The sequence below is a fragment of the Mobula hypostoma genome, chromosome 2, assembly GCF_963921235.1.
Source record: "Mobula hypostoma chromosome 2, sMobHyp1.1, whole genome shotgun sequence".
Lineage (NCBI taxonomy): Eukaryota > Metazoa > Chordata > Chondrichthyes > Myliobatiformes > Myliobatidae > Mobula > Mobula hypostoma.
The window spans coordinates 241,384,025-241,407,686 of NC_086098.1; the positions used below are offsets into that span (position 1 = coordinate 241,384,025).

Genomic DNA, 23,662 nt, shown 5'->3' on the forward strand with positions numbered 1-23,662 from the left:
CTGCCACAAGAAAACAGCATGCACCTTCAGGGATCCCCACCATCCAGGCCATGCTCTCTTCTCACAACTACCATCAGGCAGGAGGTACAGCAGCCTTTGGTCCGACACCACCAGGTTCAGGAACAGTTATTACCCCTCAACCGTCAGGCTCCAACTTCACTCACCTCAACTCTGAACTGATTCCACAACTATAGACTCACACTTAAGGACTCTGTATCTTTTACACTTTGGCTATTTGTCAGTCTTTGCATATGAATAGTTTTTCACATGTAAACTAAACAATTCTATTGGATCAGTACTTGGAGTTATGATGTTGCAGCCATTACAGAGACTTGGATGGCTCGGGGCAGGAATGGTTACTTAAATTGCCAGGCTTTAGATGTTTCAGAAAGGACAGGGAGGGAGGCAAAAAAGGTGGGGGCATGGCATTGCTGATCAGAGATAGTGTCACGGCTGCAGAAAAGGAGGATGACATGGAGGGATTGTCTACGGAATCTCTGTGGATGTAAGTTAGAAACAGGAAGGGGTCAATAACTCTACTGGGTGTTTTTTATAGACCACTCAATAGTAAAAAGGACATCCAGGAGCAGATAGGGAGACAGATTCTGGAAAGGAGTAATAATAACAGGGTTGTTGTGGTGGGAGATTTTAATTTCCCAAATATCGACTGGCATGTCTCTAGAGCAAGGGGTTTAGATGGGGTGGAGTTTGTTGACACAATATGTAGATAAGTCTACAAGAGGAGAGGCTGTACTTGATCTGGTATTGGGAAATGAACCTGGTCAGGTGTCAGATCTCTCAGTGGGAGAGCATTTTGGAGATAGTGATCACAACTCTATCTCCTTCACCATAGCATTGGAGAGGGATAGAAACAGACAAGTTAGGAAAGCGTTTAATTGGAGTAAGGGGAAATATGTGGCTATCAAGCAGGAACTTGGAAGCATAAATTGGAAACAGATGTTCTCAGGGAAATGTACGGAAGAAATATGGCAAATGTTCAGGGGTTATTTGTGTGGAGTTCTGCATAGGTACATTCCAATGAGACAGGGAAAGGATGGTCGGGTACAGGAACCATGGTGTACAAAGGCTGTTGTAAATCTAGTCAAGAAGAAAAGAAGAGCTTATGAAAGGTTCAAAAAACTAGGTAATGATAGAGATCTAGAAGATTATAAGGCTAGCAGGAAGGAGCTCAAGAAAGAAATTAGGAGAGCAAGAATGGGCCATGAGAAGGCCTTGGCAGACAGGATTAAGGAAAACCCCAAGACATTCTACAACTACATTAAGAGCAAGAGGATAAGACATGAGAGAGTAGGACCAATCAAGTGTGACAGTGGAAATGTGTGTATGGAACCAGAGGAGATAGCAGAGGTACTTAATGAATACTTTACTTCAGTATTCACTGCAGAAAAGGATCTTGGCGATTGCAGGGATGACTTACAGCAGACTGAAAAGCTTGAGCATGTGGATATTAAGAAAGAGGATGTGCAGGAGCTTTTGGAAAGCGTGAAGTTGGATAAGTCACCAGGACCAGATGAGATGTACCCAGGCTACTGTGGGAGGTGCGAGAGGAGATTGCTAAGCCTCTGGCGATGATCTTTGCATCATCAATGGGGACGAAAGAGGTTCTGGAGGATTGGAGAGTTGCAGATGTTGTTCCCTTATTCAAGAAAGGGAGTAGAGATAGCCCAGGAAATTGTAGACCAGTGAGTCTTACTTCAGTGGTTGGTAAGTTGATGGAGAAGATCCTGAGAGGCAGGATTTATGAATATTTGGAGAGGCAAAATATGATTAGGAATAGTCAGCATGGCTTTGTCAAAGGCAGGTCGTGCCTTATGAGCCTGATTGAATTTTTTGAGGATGTAACTAAGCACATTGATGATGGTAGAGCAGTAGATGTAGTGTATATGGATTTCAGCAAGGCATTTGACAAGGTACCTCATGCAAGGCTTATTGAGAAAGTAAGGAGGCATGGGATCCAAGGGGACATTGCTTTGTGGATCCAGAACTAGCTTGCCCACAGAAGGCAAAGAGTGGTTGTAGACGGGTCATATTCTGCATGGAGGTCAGTCACCAGTGGTGTGACTCAGGGATCTGTTCTGGGACCCCTACTCTTTGTGATTTTTATGAATGACCTGGATGAGGAAGTGGAGGGAGGGGTTAGTAAATTTGCTGATGACACAAAGGTTGAGGGTGTTGTGGATAGTGTGGAGGGCTGTCAGAGGTCAAAGCAGGACATTGATAGGATGCAAAACTGGGCTGAGAAGTGGCAGATGGAGTTCAACCCAGATAAGTGTGAGGCAATTCATTTTGGTAGGTCAAATATGATGACAGAATGTAGTATTAATGGTAAGATTTTTGGCAGTGTGGAGGATCAGAGGGATCTTAGGGTCCGAGTCCATAGGACACTCAAGGCTGCTGTACAGGTTGACTCTGTGGTTAAGAAAGCATACAGTGCATTGGCCTTCAACAATCATGGGATTGAGTTTAGGAGCAAAGAGATAATGTTGCAGCTATATAGGACCCTGGTCAGACCCAACTTGGAGTACTGTGCTCAGTTCTGGTCGCCTCACTACAGGAAGATATGGAAACCATAGAAAGGGTGAAGAGGAGATTTACAAGGATGTTTACAAGGTACAGAGGAGATGTCAGGGGTAAGTTTTTTATGCAGAGCGTGGTGAGAGCGTGGAATGGGCTGCCGGTGACAGTGGTGGAGGCAGAAACGATAGGGTCTTTTAATAGACTCCTAGACAGGTATATAGAGCTCAGAAAAACAGAGGGCTATGGGTAACCCTAGGTAATTTCTCAGGTAAGGACATGTTTGGCACAGTTTTGTGGGCCAAAGGGCCTGTATTGTGCTGTAGGTTTTCCATGTTTCTATTTCTCTTTTTCTCTGTAAATGCATGCAAAGTATGTATATGGTGACATTTACATACTTTGATATTAAATTTATTTTGATCTTGGCTTGATTTTGGAAAATCCTGAGAAAGCTGCCGGAGAAATACAACCTGCCAAACTTTCTCAAATTTGCTCGCCTGGGATTCAGTGTAGGATAAGCAAACCTTACTGGGAAGAGCAAAGCCTCCTCAGTTTCCAAGGTGCCAACTCCATGACTCTCTGAAACTGAAGCCAACGTTTTCACAACCTGAAGGCCCACTTGACGTCTACTGAAGCTGTAGGTCACGTACGCCGGCAGTGGGTCAGCAAGTGTGATGACGAACGGGATTTGGCGAGGAAAATGAGCCCTGTCTTGATCAGAGCCAACACCATCTCATGTTGGCAAGGCTAAGCTAGTATTTCTCCGTTGATGTTGATAGATATATAAACAGCCACCAGGGACAAGTTATTCAGCCTCCAACCCGATGGCATGAATGGCAATTTCTCTTCCTGGTAAACAAAAATTTCTTCCCCCTCCCCTCTTCATCTCTTCCCCTTACCTCTCCTCACCTGCCTATCACCTCTCCCTGGGGTCCACTCCTTCTTCCCTTTCTCCCATTGGTCCACTCTCCTCTCCTATCAGATTCCTTCCTCTTCAGCCCTTTATCTTTCCAACACACCTGGCTTCACCTATCACCTGCTAGCTATCCTCCTTCCCCTCCCACCATCTTCTTATTCTGACACTTTACCCCTTCCTTTCCAGTCCTGAAGAAGGGTCTCAGCATGAAACATCGACTGTTTATTCATTTCCATGGATGCTGCCTAGCCTGCTGAGTTCCTCCAGTATTTTGTGTGCTACTGTGGATTTCCAGCGTCTGCACTCCTCCTCGTAATTACAGGTCATTCAGTGCCAGTATGGTCAAGGTTTGGGTTTGGAAAAGAAAATAACTCAGATTTCCGATGCAACGTCTCTTCAAGAACTGTGTGGGTGTCAGGTGAGACTGTTACATAACTGTCTGGGCTCATACAGAAGTGAGGAGATGTTGGGAGGTGGAGTTTGGCGGTGTCAGGAATTGGTGGTCAGCCAATGCGTGATAGCAGCATAATCAGATCGTTAGCACCTGCACTCCTTTATCTATAGGTTTAATCTACTTAAACTCACTCTAAAAATAATTGTACTGATTTCATAAAATCATAAAACCATAGGACGTGGTAGAATTAGGCTATTCTGCCTATCGTACTTGCTACACCATTTGATCACAGCTGCTTTATTATCCCTCTCAACCCAATCTCCTGCCTTCTCCCCATAACCTAATCAAGAATCCATCAACCCCTGCTTTGAATATACGCAATGACTTGGCCTCCGCAGCCGTCTGTGGCAATGAATTCCACAGATTCACCACCCTCTGGCTAAAGAAATTCCTCCTCGTCTCTGTTCTAAAGGGACGTCCTTCTATTCTGAAGCTGTGCCCTCTGGTCCTGTATCCCCATCGAAAACAACATCTCAATCCTCCCAACGTCCACTCTATCTAGGCCTTTCAATCAGGACCACTATCTGATGAAACATGAGCCCTCTACTTCCTCCACTGGCTGCTCCACACCCAAAAATGAAGACAGCCAAGAGACTTTCCAAATCAGATCTTTAAATAGATTTTGGATTCAGCATTGTTTGCAAGGACTGTCTTTATGGATTCTTCATCTGGACAGGCCTCAGTGCAAGGATTCCTGAAGGAAGTCGAGGTGCAAAGCAGCCAGCTTCAGGGTGGGAGAATGACATTGAACGATATTGTTTTTATTTTAAAGGATCTGATGTTTCTTTTGGAAGTTGCAGGTTGAAGGAATGTTGGAAAGTTGGCAAGGAAGTAATGGGCAGCAGTCTCCGGAATGCAAACACACAGCACAGTGTCAGCCAGAACGGCGTAGGATGCCTGCGTCTCAACTCTAACAACCTACCCATCATCAATGCCCAGAGCATCTTATCACCCCCTACCCCCAGTGTCATTAATCACTCCTATGCCAGTGCCTGTATTCAACCCCACCCCAGTCTCTAATCACCCCCACCCCCAGTGTCATTAATCACTCCTGCCAGTGCTTGTATTCAACCCCACCCCAGTCTATAATCATCCCTAACCCCAGTGTCATTAATCACTCTTATGTCAGTGCCTGTATTCAACCCCACCTCGTGCCAATAATTGCCCCCATCCCCAGTGTCTGTAATCACTGCCACCTCCCAGTGCCTGTAATCAGCCCATCCCCGTGACAATAATTGCCCCACCCCCAGTGCTTGTACTTACTGCCACCCCCTGTGCCTATAATCGTCCCACCCCCAGTGCGGCTGTAATCGCCCCCACACCCAGTGCCTGTAATCCGCCCACCCCGTGCAAATAATTGCCCCCACCCCCAGTGCCTATAAATGCCCCACCTCAGTGCCTATAATCGCCCCTACCCCCAGTGCCTGTAATCACCCCCACCCCCAGCACCTATAATCATCCCTATCCAGTGCCTGTAATCGCCTCAACCTCCAGCACCTGTCATCACCCCCATCTATGTGATCGCTCACCCCCAGCGCCTGTAATCATCCCCACCCAGCGGCTGTAATTGCCCCCGAACAGTATCGGTTCAATTGCGAGAATGTGACAGGTGCATATGCGGCCGATTGGATGCACGATGAATCCTACGTGCAGAGGGCTCTCTCGTTCCGCACGGGCTTTCGAGTGTGCATGCTTTCGTCTCGATGGGCCTGGTTCGTCGCTCCCACACTGTACATTCCCAGTGAGTACACTGGCTAACATGATTCAGTAAAAACGTTTAATCGTACTGCTCCGCTGACATCCCTGCTCCACACATGGGTAACAGTTATCCCATCCTCCTTGCTAACTTTAAGTATGTACGGGGCAAGAATGACAACAGAGCAGCATCTGCCTTGTCCACACAGCCTCGATCTACCCACAGCAGCGCACACTACACAACCGCCCGCCCTCAGCACAACAGCACGCTCACCCCCATCACACCCCAGCAAAAGATGCAAACAACTGTCAATGCTGGAGGAACTTTGTCAAACAGTGAATCATCTGCAGCTCAACATCAGTGAGATGAAAGAGATGGTGATGGACTTTAGGAAGACTAAGCCTCCACTGCTCCCTGTTACTATTGATGGTGAGGACACGGATGTGGTGAGGAAAGTACCTGGGGTGAACCTGGATGAGAGACTTGAGTGGAGCATCAACACAGAGGCTGTGTACAAGAAGGGCCAGAGTTGCCTCTACTTCCTGAGGAGACTGAGGTCCTTAGGAGTATGTGGGCCTCTCCTTCACATGTTCTACCAGTCTGTGGTCGCCAGTACCATCTTCTATGGGGTGGTGTGCTGGGGCAATGGCATCAACACAGTTGATGCCAACAGGCTCAATAAACTGATTAGAAAGGCTGGCTCTGTTATAAGAGTCAAACTGGACACACTGGAGACTGTGATAGAACAAAGGACCCCACAGAAAACCCTGGCAATTCTGGACAATGCTTCTCACCCTCTGCACGCCACCTAGGCTGAACAGAGGAGCACTTTTAGTAATAGACTAAGACAACTGCTCTGCTCCAAAGAGCGCTATGTGAGGTCATCCTTATCCTCAGCCACTAGGCTCTATAATGAATCAACCTATAGCCGGGGAAGTGATGACCCCATTCCCCTCCTGTTACACACATCAAAGTTGCTGGTGAACACAGCAGGCCAGGCAGCATCTCTAGGAAGAGGTACAGTCGACGTTTCGGGCCCAGACCCTTCGTCAGAACTAATTGAAGGAAGAGTGAGTAAGAGATTTGAAAGTGGGAGGAGGAGGGGGAAGATCCGAAATGATAGGAGAAGACAGGAGGGGGAGGGATGGAGCCAAGAGCTGGACAGGTGATTGGCAAAAGGGATATGAGAGGATCACGGGATAGGAGGCCCAGGGAGAAGGAAAAGGGGGGGGAAACCCAGAGGGTGGGGCAAGGGGTATAGTGAGAGGGACAGAGGGGGAAAAAGGAGAGAGAGAGAATGCTGCTGCGTTTCTTCCCAGAGATGCTGCCTGACCTGCTGCGTTCACCAGCAACTTCGATGTGTGTTGCTTGAATTTCCAGCATCTGCAGAATTCCTCGTGTTTACGTTCCCCTCCTGTTAGACTGTTTGAGGTAACTTATATTTTATTCTTTCTTACTTCTCTTCTAATATTTATATATTTGTATCTGTGCACTTGTAATGCTACTGTGACACTGTAACTTCCTTTGGGATCAATAAAGTATCTATCTATCTATCTATCATAGCACCGGGCTCCATGACTGCACAGCCAGGATCACTGTTATGGCAGAGAAGTGCTGGTGTTTACCAATGGTAGCCATAAGGGATGGTGAGAGTTCCTGGTTAATTTAACTCTCCCTGGCTCAGCACACCATATTCATCCCACAACTAGATCAAAGTTCAAAAAGTTCAAAGTTCAGAGTAACTTTATTAATAAAGTACGTATACAGTCAGTGTCCATTTTATTACGTACCTCCTGCACTGAATATACTGTATGTTTGTGGTTTTCTGCTGCTGTAGCCCATCCATTTCAAGGTTTGACGTGCTGTGTGTTCAAAGATGCTCTTCTGCATGCCACTGTTGTAATGTCTGGTTATATGAGTTACTTTCACTTTCCTATCATCTTGAACCAGTCTGGCCATTCTCCTCTGACCTCTCTCATTAACAAGGCGTTTTCACCCACAGAACAGCCACTCACACCATTGTTTTGTTTTTGCACCACTCTCTGTAAACCCGAGGGACTGTTGTGTGTGAAAACCCCAGGAGATCAGCAGCTTCTGAGATACTCAAACCACCCTGTCTGGCACCAACAATCATTCCACGGTCAAAGTCACTTAGGCCACATTCTTCCCCATTCTGATGTTTGATCTGAACAACAACTGAACCTCTTGACCACGTCTGCATGCTTTTATGCATTGAGTTGCTACCTCATGATTGGCTGATTGGATACTTGCATTAACGAGGACGTGTACAGGTGTACTCACTAAAGTGGCCACTGAGTGTATGTTACCATGTACCACCTTGAGATTAATTTTCTTCGAGGCACTTAAAAAGAAATACAATGGAATCTGATATCAGAGGATTTGTCCTGGGACCAGCACATAATGGTTTCTCAAAGAAGGCACGATAGTGCCTCTACTTCCTGGAGGACACACCTAAAGGAACCAGAGGACACAGTTTTAAGATGAGAGTGGGGATACTGAAAGGAGACCTGATGGTTAAGATTGTCCACATGGTGCTTGGTGGGTATGCGGAATGAGGTGGCGGAGGGAAGTACTGTTAGGATGTTTAAAAGCAGGTAGTTGGAGAGCAGAGGAGAGGAGATATATGGGCTGATTGTGGGCTAATGAGATTAGCACAGATAAGCAACATTGTCGGCTCGTTTCTGTGTTGTGTGATTCTACGATGCCTGTATGAAGACTCCAGGATCGAAGGAAAAGCTACGGAGGGTTGGAAACTCAGCCAGCTCTACCACAGGCACCAACCCCGCCATCGAGGACATCTTGAAACATCAACGGCTCAAGACAGCCTCCATCACTGAGGACCTCACCATCTGGGACATGCCGTCTTATCATTCCTACCATCGGGGGGACGTACAGGGATCTGAGGAGGAACAACCAAAGTTTTTGGAACAGCTTCTTTCACTCCGCCATCAGATTTCTGAACGGTCCATGAACAGTGCCTCACGATTTTGATCTCTTTCTGCACGGCCCATTTATTTTTCAGCATAGTTCTTGTTGTAGCTTGGAGTATTGTTTTTGTGTTTTGCACAGAACTGCAAAACAACAAATTTCACAACATGCGTCAGTGATTATAAACCTGATAAAGATTAGCTTTATTTGCCACATGTACTGTAAATTGAAGCATACAGTGAACTGCGCCGGCATCAAATCAAACGAGTGAGGATTGTGCTGAGCAACCCCTGCGTGTCATGCCACAATTCACGCTCGCAACTCTCTGACCCTAACCACACGTCTTTGGAATGTGGGAGGAGACCCGAGCGGTCATCATCCCAAGGCCTCGTTCCAAGGCCCATTACTTTGGACCATCACAGAGCCTGCCCTGCTCACAAGCAGATGCTGAGAGCAAGAATGTCTCCATTCCCCGACCCTGACAAACATCCAGCAGCTCACTACTCTGACTGGGACTCGCAAACTGCCCCCTTACCTCCAGAACGTGTGCTGAGAATCCTGCCTGTGACATTTCCAGCTCAAACGAACTTTCATTGTGCTGAATTGTTCCTGGAACAAACAAGGAAAAGGAGAATTGTATCAACACGTAAGACCATAGGGGCAGAATTAGGTCATTCAGTTCATCGAATTTTTTCCACTATTCCATCATGGCAGACTTACTATCCTTCTCAACACCATTCTCCTGCCTTCCCCATAGCCACTGATATCCTGACTAATCAAGAACCTATCCGCTTTAAATGTACCCAATGACTTGGCCTCCACAGCAATCTTTGGCAATGAGTTCCACAGATTCACCACTATCAGACTAAAGAAATTCCTCCTCATCTCTGTTCTAAAGGGACATCCTTGTATCCTGAGGCTGTGTCCTCTGGTCCTGGACTCCCCCACTACAGGAAACATCCTCCCCACATCCACTATCTAGGCCTTTCAATAGTTGATAGGTTGCAATGAGATCCCCCTCATTCTTCTAAATTCCAGCAAGAACAAGGTCAGAGCCATAAAATGCACATGTTAACCCTTTGATTCTCAGGATCATTTACATGAACCTCCTGCAGACCCTCTCCAATGCCAGCACATCCTTTCTTAGATAAGGCATCCAGAATTGCTGACAGTACTCCAAATCCAGTCAGACCCTGGTATCCTTGCTTCCTTATTCTAGTGTCATTCAAGTGATATTCATGAAGTGCCACGTGGCCGATTGAGGCTACTCTGCCAGTTAATAAGATTTCAGTTGGCCTGACTGTAACCTCAAACTGGGCCGCTGAAAGCACACACCACCAGGCTCAAGGAGCCGAATGGAGCTCTTGTACAGTAAGACCTCTTGACCTAAACAACCTACCTTGTCACAGCCCTTGCATCTTATCATTTGCCACAAAATCAACAGATTTCACAACACCCGCCGGTGATATTAAACCTGATTCTGCTTCCTCACTGAGGGATCAGAAGTGGGAAGGGTGAGCAGTTTCAAGTTCCTGGTCGTCAGCATCTCTAGGGCTCTATCCTGGCCCCAACATATGATATCGATGCAGCTACAAAGAAGGCACAACAATGGCTATATTTCATTAGGAGTTTGAGGAGACTTGGTACGTCATTGGCAAATTTCTACAGATGTACTGTGGACAGCATTCTAACTGGCTGCATCATTGTCTGGTTTGTGTGTGTGTGGGGGGGGGGTGGCTACTGCACAGGATCAAAGTAAGCTGCAGGAAGTTGCAAACTCAGTCAGCTCCATCACGGATACTAACCTCCCCAGCGTCAAAGACATCTTCAAGGAGCAATGCCTCAAAAACACGGCATCCACCATAAAGGACCCCCATCACCCAGGACGTGCCCTCTTCTCATTGCTACCATCAGAGAGGAGGTACAGAAGCCTGCAGGCACACTCTCAACAATACAGGAACAGCTTCTTCCCCTCTGCCATCAGATTTCTAAATGGACATTGAACCCATGAACACGCCTTCGCTACCTTTTTTTCTCTTTTTGCACAACTTATTTAATGTAACTTTTTAAACATATATACTCACTGTAATTTAAAGTTTGTATTATTACATATTGCAATGTACTGCTGCCACATAACAACAAATTTTACGACATATGCCAGTGATATTCAACCTGAGCCTGACCTGCGCTGCACCCTCTCTCTGACTGTAACACTCGTTCTGCTTTCTGTTATTGTTTATCTACCTTGGTATGCAGAACAAAGTTTTCTCACTGTACAAAGTTAAACCAATTACGTCCACCACCCCACCCCACTAACCTTTACCCTCTTGCTATTTTATTCACTCTAGAGACACAGCAAGGTAACAGGCCCCTCCGGCCCAACAAGCCCACTTCGCCCATGCGACCAATGAACTGGTGCCCTGTCTCAGCAGAAGAGTCGAGGGAAAAGTACAACCAGTGGAGCAATTCTGAAAGGTCGGAGGGGCCCACGTACCTTCTAACCCGAAGATTCGGTCTCCTAAGGCATCCACGATATCATTCAGGGCTGCCTCGTCGCTTACGTTGAAGAAGTGTTTCTCATCTGGGTCACTGGCAATAAATTTGATCTCCCTTATGAAGGTCTCGGTGTCTTTGCGCCTCCGGATGTAGTGGCCCAGGACCTGTCGGATGAGAACAGTCAGCTTTAATCTTGTCCACTTATTTACTGTGGGGCTGTCCTGAGATTGAATTTTGGGCAAATAGATAAAGTCACTGTATAGAGCAACACAATATGAAAACAGGTCCTTCAGCTCCATGAGTCCATCCTAACCACAATCTCCACCTTGCTGGTCCCAAATCCCTCTCAACAATGTTCCCCCATGTACTGGAGGCAAGGTCATTTGATTCCGATCAATTGGTTTATTGATCACTATAAGATGTCTCTCTGGTGCTTCCCACTCCCTTCCCCTTTCCCCAACCATGACTCTCCCCTCCCTGCCCCCTTCCCACTCTCAGTCCACGATAGAGACCCATATCAGAATCAGGTTTATCACTCACACATATCATGAAACATGTCTGTTTTTAGGGCAGCAGTACAGTGCAACACATAAAATTATTAGAGTACCATGTCACTCCAAGTCTTAGGCACTCTAGCTATATATATATATGCCTAAGACTTTTGCACAGTACTGTATGTGTGTGGGTGGATGGGTGGGAGGGAGAAAAGGGGTTTGTTTAACTTTGTCACTTGGTGTGTCCGTGTTGTTTCTGCTGAGTATGGTGGGGCTGCTGTGTTGGAACTGGAAAATGTGACAACCCTTGTGGGCTGCCCCCAGCACATCCTCGGCTATGTTGGTTGTTGACACAATCAATGTGTTTCACTGTATGTTTCAATCCGTACTTTATGAATAATCTGAATCTGAACCTATACCCGGGTCACTGGCACTGTAATAACACAGTATGCTACCGTGCCATCCCTAATGCTAAGTTCTTTTTCTCGTGTAAATTACATAACATTTTTGTTCAGTTTATGCTAATGTTCTGATGGCTTTGGCAGCCAATAAGATGAGGGCATGGGCTGCTGAATGTTGTGCCCTTTCCGCCAGGAGGACCCTGTGCTTCACCAACCGGGACCCTAGCTCTGGGGAGCAGGTTACTCCCGTGGGTTAAATACAGGCAGGTGGGCAGCAGGAGTGGGCCGGGTGTGTCCCGTGAGCCACACATTATGCAGTACCATCATCCACTCTCAGGATATAGTCCCAGTCCTCACCAAGATTGTTCAGCACAGGAACAGGTCCTATGGCCCATGCTGAACTGTTATTCTCTCTACTTGCACTGGAACCATAGACTTAAATGCCCCTCCCATCCATGTACCTATCCAAACTTCTCTTAAATAGCAAACCCACATCTCCTTCCACACTCTCACCACCCTCTGAGTGCAAAAGTTCCCCCTCAGGTTCCCCTTAAACACTTCACCTTTCACCCTTAGCCTATGAACTCCAGTTCTAGTCTCACCCAACCTCAGTTGAAAAAGCCTTCTTGCATTTACCCTATCAATACCCCTCATGATTCTGCATACCTCGATCAAACCTTCCTTCATTCCTCTATGTCCCAGGGAATAAAGTCCCAAACTATTTAACTTTTCCCCGTAACTCAGGTCCTCAATTCCCAGTAACATCCTTATAAATTTTCTCTGACCTTTCTTAACCTTATTGACATCTTTCCTGTAGGTACACAATACTCCAAACTTGCTTCAACTTGCAAGCAAGGCTATGTCTGAAAGTGCTAAATAACAGATGAACAGCAATAAATTCTACAGGAAATTCTGGGGAGACAGCTTCTCCCAGACGAACAGGAAGAATGTGGAACTTATTCCCAAAGGCCATGGCCCAGTGATCTGGATTAATGTCGGTAATGATATGGACACAGAGCACTGAAGTGAAGAGAGGTTACTGACTGGTAGTATGAAGGAGCTGGATTAACATCTATAATGTTACGGATTCTGATATGGGGCATAAAGGGGAAATAGGTTACTGAATGCTTATCCCCCTGCTCTACTCGCCTTAAGACATATGACTGTGTGGCTAAGCACGGCTCCACTGCCACATTCAAGTCTGCTGACGACACCACTGTCACAGACTGAATCAAAAGGTGGTGACGAATCAGCACATTGGAGGGAGATTGAAAATCTGGCTGAGTGATACCACAACAACAACCTCTCAATGTCAGCAAGACCGAGAAGTTGGTAATTGACTTCAGGAGGAGGAAACCAGAGGTCAGAGGGATCAGAGGTGGAGAGGGTCAGCAATTTTAAATTCCTCTGTGTTACTATTTAGGAGGACCTGTCCTGGGTTCAGCACATGAGTGCAATTATGAAGAAAGCACGACAATGCTTCTATTTCCTTAGGAGTTTGCAAAGATTCGGCACAATATCTAAAACTTTGACAAACTTTTTTAGATGTGTGGTGGATTGGCTGTATCACAGCCTGGTACGGAAACATCAATGCTCTTAAACAGAAAATCCTACAAAAAGTAGTGGATACAACCCAGACCGTCACGGGAAAAGTCCTCCCTACCATTAAGCACATCGAAGCATTATCTCAGGAAACCCAGGTCATGCTCTCTTCTCACTGCCGCCATCAGGAAGTAGGTACAGGGACCTCAGGACATACACCACCAGGTTCAGGAACAGTTATTGCCCCCCAACCCCCAATCATTACTTGTTTCCACACATCCAAGACTTTTTGGCATGTTTAGTCGGAAAGTTAATATTGTCCAAAGTCGATCTAGTTAGGAGCTACCATCAGGTGCCTGTGTGCTCAGAGGACATTCCTGAAAGGGCTGTGATAACCCTGTTTGGCCTCTTTGAGTTTCTGCGCATGCCGTTTGGGCTGAAAAATGTAGCACAAACTTTCCAACGGCTGATAGACTCTGCATTAAAGGACTAAGATTTTCTTTTTATTTACCTGGATGACATACTTGTTGCCAGTGCATCCAAATCAGAACATGTATCTCATCTCCACACACTTTTTGAATGCTTAAGCCAACACAGGTTGATTATTAACCCTGCTAAATGCCAGTTTGTGTTGTCAACCATCTCTTTCTCAGCCATCGCATCTCCGCAAAAGGTGCAAAATCCCTACTTCAAAAGTAGCCGCTATTATGGATATCCCACTGCCCTGTACTACTAAAAAACTATGAGTTTTTAGCAACACACACAAAAAGCTGGAGGAACTCAGGAGGCCAGGGAGCATCTGTGGAAAAAAAGTACAGTCGATGATTTGGGCCGCCACCCTTTGGCAGGAGTTCTTAGGCATGATGAATTTCTGTCACTGCTTCATTCCACGAGCTGCTGAACTTACACTCCCCCTGTATAGGGCCCTTAATCAGGTGCTTGACTGGTCAGCGGACTTGGCCAGGGCATTTGATGATACCAAACGAGCTCTTTCCAACGCAGCCCTACTGGTGCAACCCCTCCCAATGCACCCATGACCATTACTGCTGATGCTTCAGACTATGCTGTGGGTGCCGCGTACGAACAGTTGGTCGGAGGCATGTGGCAGCCACTTGTCTTCTTCAGCCGTCAGCTCCGTTCCCCCAAAAGGAAATACAGCATGTTTAACCATGAGCTTCTCAGTCTCTAGTTGGATGTTCGCCAGTTTTGTTTTCTTCTGGAGGTTCACCATTTCACAGTGTTCGCTGACCACAAACACCCTGTGTACACAATGGCCCAAGTATCAGACCCTTGGTCTGCATAGCAGCAATGCCAACTTACCAGAGTTCACAACTGATACACAACATATCAAGGGGAAAAATAATGCCGTGGCCAGTTGCCTCTCGGGACCAGCCGTTGAGGCCGTACACATAAGGGTTTGACGATGCCAGCATGGCAGCCGACCAAGTTACTGACCGACAGGTCCAGGCTGACCAAACAACAGTCACAGGCCTGCAGTTGGCTGACCATTCGGGGAAGCCTGGGTTTCTCTCCTGTGTGATGTTTCAACTGGTTGCCCCCACCCCACAGTGCCCACAAACTGGAGGCGGACTGTTTTTGGCTCCACACATGGCCTCTCGCATCCGGGCCGGAAGGCCTCTCAGAAGCTGGTTGCACTGAAGTTTGTGTGGCACGGCCTAGAAAGGATGTGCGTGATTGGAGTGCAGCCTATGTGGAGTGCCAGCGGGCAAAAATTAACTGTCATGTTCAGGTGCCACTGGCACCTTTTGAGGTCCCTGAGCAATGGCTTGACCATGTCAATGTGAACATTGCTGTCCTCTTCCCCCATTCCGTCCTTTCATGCACCTCCTTACCATAGTGGACCATATCACCAGATGGCCAGAAGTCGTCCCCCTAGCATCAACGACGACTGCAGAGGTGGCTCGGGTGTTCATCAGCACCTGGGTTGCTCAGCTTGGCTCCCCATCTGATATTTCCTCTGACCACAGTCCCCAATTCATTTCAGACCCCTGAGCTGCGATGGCCCAGAGCCTCGATGTTAGGCTACATCACACCGTGGCGTGTCACCCACAGGCCAATGGCCTATGCGAGTGGATTCACTGCTCCGAGGGCTTCCCTGGAGGATGAGCGTTGGAGTGACCGTCTCCCATGGGTCCCATTGGGGGGCAGAACAGCTCCGAGTGCCAGGTGATTTTATTCCTGAATCCATGACTGCCTGTTTGGCCTCTCAACAGCGTTGCACCCTCCTCAGTAAATTCCTCTGCACCTATTCCTCCCTCCCATCATGGCGTACTGCACTCTTGGGTTCCTGTTAACCTACATTCCACCTTGTTTGTTTTTGTCCACCATGATGCACACCAACATCCCCTCAGGCCCCCTTACAACTGATCTCCCCTCTGATCTCCCTCTTGGCACTTATCCGTGTAAGCTGAACAAGTGCTACACATGCCCTTACACTTCCTCCCTCACCACCATTCAGGGCCCCAGACAGTCCTTCCAGGTGAGGCGACACTTGACCTGTGAGTCGACTGGGGTGATATACTGCGTCCGGTGCTCCCGATGTGGCCTTCTATATATTGGCGAGACCCGACGCAGACTGGGAGACCGCTTTGCTGAACACCTATGGTCTGTCCGCCAGAGAAAGCAGGATCTTCCAGAGGCCACACATTTTAATTCCACATCCCATTCCCATTCTGACATGTCTATCCACGGCCTCCTCTACTGTAAAGATGAAGCCACACTCAGGTTGGAGGAACAACACCTTATATTCCGTCTGGGTAGCCTCCAACCTGATGGCATGAACATCGACTTCTCTAACTTCCGCTAATGCCCCACCTCCCCCTCATACCCCATCCGTTATTTATTTTTATGCACACATTCTTTCTCTCACTCTCCTTTTTCTCCCTCTGTCCCTCTGACTATACCCCCTGCCCATCCTTTGGGTTCCCCCCCACTTGTCTTTCTCCCCGGACCTCCTGTCCCATGATCCTCTCATATCCCCTTTGCCAATCACCTGTCCAGCTCTTGGCTCCATCCCTCCCCTTCCTGTCTTCTCCTATCATTTTGAATCTCCCCCTCCCCCTCCCACTTTCAAATCTCTTACTCACTCTTCCTTCAGTTAGTCCTGACGAAGGGTCTCGGCCTGAAACGTCGACTGTACCTCTTCCTAGAGATACTGCCTGGCCTGCTGCGTTCACCAGCAACTTTAATTCTGGGGTGGGATGGGCCTGTGCTTGGTGGAAACATACATAATTCATAACCACCGACAGGGTTTCACTTTAAGAGGTAATTACGTAAAGGACTTTTAGTGTGCTTTGAGTTCAGTTTTTGGTGCTCAGTAAATGAGTCACTACGGCTTTTCTGAAACATAAAACGCCGCCACCATTTTATTTGTAAAAACCCACAACCCCATCGTTAAAATGTTCCCAAAGCCTCTGGACTCACTTTCAAGGACTCTTCGCCTCATCTTCTAGATATTTATTGCTTTATTTATTTGTTATTATTATTTCTTTCTTTCTGTATTTGCAGTTTGTTGTCTTTTGCACATGGTTGAATGTCCAAGTTGATGTGGTCTTTCATTTCTTCTATTATGGTTATTATTCTACCATGGATTTATTGAGTATGACCACAGGAAAATAAATCTCGAGACTGCATGTGGTGTCATATACATACTTTGCTAATAAATTTACCTTAAACTTTGAACTTTAAGTGACAGTGTGAGGGAGCTGGATTAACATCAGAAATGAGGTGGTTAGTGATACAAGCACTGGGGGGGGGGAGGTTACTGACTGACAGTGTGAGGGAGCTGGATTAACATTTTTTAATGATAGGGACATTGACACAGGGTAGCAAGTTCAAGTTCAATTTATTGTCATTCATCCATGTGCATGTACAAACGTATACTGCCAAACAAAACAAGTCCCTGCAGACCAAAGTGCACAACACAGTACATATTACTCACACACATAACACATACAGTAACATCACCACAAATAAGTTAACAATAATAAGGTGTATTTACGACACAAGTTAAAAAGTAAGCAGTAGAACACTACCAGTGCCTCATGCGTGATGAGACCTGGGTGGAGATGGGGAATTCAGCAGTTTAACAGCCTGAGGGAAAGAAGCTGTTTCTCATCCTAACAGTTCTTGTCTTAGTGCTACGGTACCTCCTGCCTGATGGTTGAGGGTCACGGAGATTGTTGGACAGATGGGAGGGATCACTGACAATACTAAGAGCCCTGCATACACAGCGCTCCGAATGAATATCTCTGATGGCTGGAAAAGAGACCCTGATGATCAAAAGCCCATAAGACATCGAACAAAATTAGGCCATTCTGCCCGTTGAGTCTGCTTCAACATTTCATCGTGGTCGATCTATTTTCCTCTCAACCCCATTCTCCTGCCTTCTTCCCGTAATCTTTCACACCCTGATTAATCAAGAACCAACCAACCTCCGCCTTAAATACACCCAACGACCTGGTCTCCACAGATTCACCACCCTCTGGCTAAAGAAATTCCTCTTCATCTCCATTCTAAATGGACATCCCTTTATTCTGACGCTGTGCCCTCTGGTCCTAGACTCCCCCACTAAAGGAAACATCTTCTCCATATCCACTCTACTAAGGCCTTTCAATATTCGATACGTTTCAATGAGATCTCCCCTTATTCATCTAAACTGCAATGAGTAAAGAACACAGCCATCAATTGCTCCTCATACAATAAGTCTTCATTCTTGGAATCATTCTTGTGAATGTCCTCAGAACCCTTTCCAATATTAGTACATCCTTTCTTAGATAAGGGGCCCAAAACTGCTCACAATACATCAAATGAGGCTTCACTAGTGCTTTATAAAGCCTTAACATTACATAAAATCTCAAAATAAATGCATTTGCCTTCCTCACTACTGACTCAGCCTGCAAAGTAACCTTAAGGGAATTCCAAGTCCTTTTGCACCTCGGATTTTTGAATTTTCTCCCCGTTTTGAAAATAGTCAATGCTTTTATTCCTTCTGCCAAAGTGCATGACCAAACACTTCCTGACATTTTATTCCATCTGCCACTTCTTTGCCCATTCTCCTAATCTGTCCAAGTCCTTCTGCAAACTCCCTGCTTCCTCAACACTACCTGCCCCTCCACCTATCTTCATATCATCCACAATCTTGGCCACAATGTTATCAATTCCATCATCCAAATCATTGACATACAACCCAAAAAGAAGTGGTCCCAACACCTCGAGTCACTGGCAGCCAATCAGAAAAGGCTCCTTTTATTGTCACTCTTTGCCTCCTGCCAGTCAGCCAATGCTCTATCCATGCTGGTATCTTTCCTGATCCTCTTAGCAGTCCTCATAATCCTTTGTAGGGACTTGCGGTTACAAGAGGGACAGATGCTACTGGCTGTTAACTCAGGGGAGCTGGACTAACAACAGAGACAAAGCAGACAATGAGAAAGGGCAGCAAGGGGGTGAGATGTCTGAATGGCCATGTGAGGGAGCTGTATGAACACCTTTAGGTCTAGAGTCAGTAACACAAGATGCTGGAAGAAGGAAGATCACTCAGTGACAATGCCTGACTGTTCGGTGTTGGATGAGGCAGACAGGAACATATCAAAGGGATGGGATTGTGAGGGGGATGGGACATAATCGATGGCATGCTGCGGTAGGGCTGAATGGCCCACTTCTGCGCTGAAGACTCGAGAGGTGACTTACCGCGATAGCGTAGCGACTGATGTTGCGTTTCTCGCACTCGGCCAGCGAATTGCGGAGATGCAGCCCATCATGTGACTCCCCGTCCGTCACGACGACCATCACCTTGGTAGCCCCCTTCCGTCCACCCCGCTCTGGACTGAAGGCCTCGGAGCTGAAGGTGCAGAGAACGATGGTTATAGAACCACAGAACCATAGAACACTACAGCACAGAAATCAGACCATTTGGCCCTTCTAGTCTGTGCCGAAACTTTATCCCACTAGTCCCATTGACCTGCACCCAGTCTATAACCCTCCAGACCTCTCCCATCCATGTACCTGTCCGGCATCTGCAGACTCCCTCGTTTGCTGAACGGGATGGGTGGGATCACTTTTCAAGAGGCAGGCGAAGACTGGATGAGCTGGACTGCTTTCTGGGCGGGGAGGGGTGCAATGGGCGATGACACCTACCCCACCACCCCCTCACCCTCACCCCTCCTCTCCCTCACCCCCCCTCCTCCTCACCCCAACCCCTTGGCCAGTTGAAGTGGGTGCCTCAGGAAACGCAATGAGTCAGGGCAAATTAAGCAGCAGCAGCTCGTGCCTGGTACGCATCTGCTACACAGCCTGCAATATGTTTCTGCCTCACTGGGAAATGGCACAGTGTAGAAAGCACTGAACAGGAAAAGGTAAAAACATTTTCATACTTGGAGATTTGAGTTGGAGTACTGCTATAGCCAACTGGGACGTTTTCGAACATGGAACAGCAGAGGCCCTTTGGCCCGAGATTTTGTGCTGACCTTTTAACCTCCTCTAAGATCAATCTAACCTTTCCATATACCCTTCATCCACCATAAAAGTCTCTGAAATGTCCCCAATGTGTCTGCCTCCTCCGTCACCCCGGCAGTGCATTCCGCACACCCAGCATTCTATAAAAAACCCTACCTCAGACATCTCCCCCCCCCCCATACTTTACTCCAGTCATAAAATTATGCCCCATCACACCTGTAGGTGATAAACGTTGGCTTTACTTGTACATTAAACCATTGAAACACAGAGTGAAAGGCGCTGTTTGCGCCAACAACCAAGGATTGTGCTGGGGACAGCCCGCAAGTGTCGCCATACTTCCGGCGACACCATGGCGTGTCCACATCTTACTGACCGGTATGCCTTTGGATTGTGGGAGGAAACCGCAGAGCCCCAAATAAATTCCTTACAGACAGCAGCAGGAATTGAACCCATGTCACTGGTACTGTAAATTTTTTATTTTATTTTATTTCTTTTATTTAGAGGTACAGCGGGGGACCGGCCCTTCTGGCACTATGAGTTGTATCACCCAATAACCCTAACCTAATCACAGGACGACTTACAATGATAAATTTACATACTAACCAGTATGCCTTTGGAATGGGGGTGGAAACTGGAGCACTTGAGTGAAGCCCATGTGGTTGCAGGGAGAACATCCAAACTATTTTACAGAGCACGCCAGAATTGAACTCCAAAGTCCGACACCCCAAGCTGTAATAGTGTCACGCTAACCGCAAGCCGCCACACCTCCGTGTTCCATTACTTCCAGAATTCATCAGTTATCATCCATTCACAAACTTAAAATAAAGTGGCAGAAGAAATCCAACCTAGACAACTGTGAGGTGTTGTTCACCCTTTCTGCTCTCAGTCTTAATGCAGGGTTTCGACCCATGCTGTTGACAATTTGTTTCCACTCCCTCTCCCCACCCCCCCATGCACACACAGAGTTGTTGTTCAAGCCATTGAGTTCTTCCAGCAGATTGCTTGTTGCTCCAAATTCCAGCATCTGCACTCTCTTCCGTCTGTAAATGTGAGCTCCCAGAGCTTTTTCTATTACATACATTTATGAAAGGAATAGATAAGGTCGTTGTTGTGTATTTAAAATTTCAGTAATATATTGTAAATATATTATTGGATTAAGTATTGTTTGGTTGTTTAAATAATTCATTATGGGTTATATATAAAAGTATGTGAATGGCACACGTCATTACACTGCCACATCATACATGCACACCTCACAAAGTAAACATAAATCTAATGTGCACACGTCTCTCTGGTTCCCTTGCTTTTCTTTGCAATTAGTTTTATGTCTTGGAGTTACAAAATATAACAAAGATAAAGGCCACAAAGTTGTTTCCACTGATAAGTGAGACTAGACCGAAGGGACATAGCCTCAAGCACTGTTCCCTCTAAGCTGCACAGGTGCACGGCTACACAGTAACTGAAATGCTCCCGTGCCCATAGCCCTTGTTGCCACGTGGCTGGAATTTTCTTTTATATGTTCATAAAATTTTGAAATGATGTTAATAAAATTGTGACATATCCTGCAATTAATTGTATTAATGAATTTAATCCATAAATTTTCTAAATAATAAATATACCACAACCTTTACTTTGAAACATTTTAGACCTTCAATGTATTTACATTGTCAGTTTTTGAAGTTACAACTCTGTTACAAATTGTAACAATAAACACAGAATGGAAGTCATGGTAGCTCATTGTTAATAAATCAATGGAGGGATAAATATAGAGTGAGAGTCTTGGTCTGCTTTGAAGTAAAAGTCTTAAAGAAAGGTGTATAAAATCACGAGGGGCATAGATAGGGTGAATGTACACAATCTTTTCCCCTGGGATTGGGGAATCAGGAACTAGAGGGCATAGGTATAAAGTGAGAGGACAGACATTTTAATAGGATGCTGTGGGGCAACTGTTCACCTGAAGAATGATCAGTATATAGAAATCAGCTGCTACAGAATACAAGAACTTAAGAAAGAGGAGCTGGAGTTGGCCATTCTGCCCATTCAATAAGATCTGGCATGTACTCAACTCCACCTACCTGCACGTTACCTCATAACCCTTAATTCCCCTGTTATGCAAAACTCCATCTACACAAAATACTGAAGGAATTCAGCAAGTCACACAGCACTGGAGGAGAATAAATAGTCCATGTTTCTGGCCAAGAACTTTCATCAGGAATATAAGGGTCTCAACCTGAAATGTTGAATGTTTATTCCCCTCCATAGATGCTGCCTGACCTGTTCAGTTCCTCCAGCATTTTGTGTGTGCTGTGTGTGTTTAAAAATCTTTTGAACTTGGTCTTAAATATATTTAATGAAGTACTGTCTACTGCTTCCCTGGGCAGAGAATTCCACAGATGCACTACTCTCTAGGAGAAGTAGTTCATCCTCATCTCTGTCCTAAATCTATTTCCCGGAATCCCAACATTTCTTCTAATTATTTTTACAGCTGTGTGGACCAACCATTGCTCTGAGCAGGTTTATTAACAATGAGCTGCCAACTTCCATTCTGTGTTTATTGTTACAATTTTGACAGTGTTGTAACTTGAAACACTGACAATGTAAATACATTGAAGGTCTAAAATGTTTCAAAGTAAAAGCTGTGGTACTTCTATAATTTAGAAATTTTATGGATTGTATTCATTAATACAATTAATGTATTTTGCAATTATATTAGCATAGATTTCAAAATTATATTAACATAATTTCAAAATTACATTAATATTATATAAAAGAAAATTCTAGCTGCGCAGCAACAAGGGATATGTGAGTGGGAGCATTTCAGTTACTGCGCAGCCGTGCATCTATGCAGCTGAGAGTGCTCGAGGCTATGTTCCTTCTGTCTAGTCTCACTTACCAGTGGAAACAACTTCCTGGTCTCTATCTTTGTTATATTTTGTAACTCCAGAACATAAAACTAATCAAAAAGAAAAAGAAGCGAGCCGGAGAGATGCATGCATATTAGTTTCATTTTCACTTTAAGTGAGGCGTGCATGTATGACATGGTGGTGTGATGATGTATGCCATTCACACACTTTTACATACAACCCATAATGAATTATTTAAATAACAATATATTTACAATATATTACTGAAATATTAAATACACAACAACCTTATCTATTCCTTTCATAAATTTATGAAATTAATCAATCAGTGGGAGCTCATGTTGTGAAGCTATTGAGGCAGGTACATTAACAAAATTTAAAAGGTATTCAGATAGGTGGATGAATAGGAAAGGCATAGTAGCACAGGAGTTAGTATGATAACCTACAGTGTCAACTGTGAGGTAGTGGACTCGGCCCAGTACCTCATAGGTAAAGCCCTCAGAACCATTGAGCACATCTACATGAAACACTGCCGTAGAAAAGCAGCAATCATCATCAAAGATCCTCACCACCCAGGCCATGCTCGTTTCTCACTGCTGCCATTAGGTAAAAGGTACAAGAGCCTCAGGACTTGCACCATCAAGAACAGTTACTTTTTTAAAAAAATTATTCATCTACGGGACGTGGGTGCCACCAGCTAAGCCAGCGTTTATTGCCCATCCCTAGTTGCCCTTGGGGAGGTGATGATGAGCTGCCTTCTTGAACCGCTGCAGTCCCTGAGGTGTCGGTACACCCACAGTGCTGTTAGAGAGGGAATTCCATGATTTTGACCCAGCGACAA

The 23,662-nt window shown here is 45.9% G+C and overlaps 1 protein-coding gene across 2 annotated transcripts in view; it reads right to left on the bottom strand.

Annotated features, from left to right (window-relative positions):
* Positions 1–23,662, bottom strand: part of itga10 (integrin, alpha 10) — a 185,145-nt gene that overhangs the window by 68,009 nt on the left and 93,474 nt on the right. For both annotated transcript variants that reach the window (XM_063041780.1, XM_063041779.1), the window contains exons 8-10: positions 19,193–19,343; positions 11,045–11,210; positions 9,086–9,159 (exon numbers count right to left, since the gene is read on the bottom strand). In XM_063041780.1, coding sequence (XP_062897850.1) covers positions 9,086–9,159; positions 11,045–11,210; positions 19,193–19,343 — 391 coding nt within the window. The remainder of the gene's footprint in view (positions 1–9,085; positions 9,160–11,044; positions 11,211–19,192; positions 19,344–23,662) is intronic.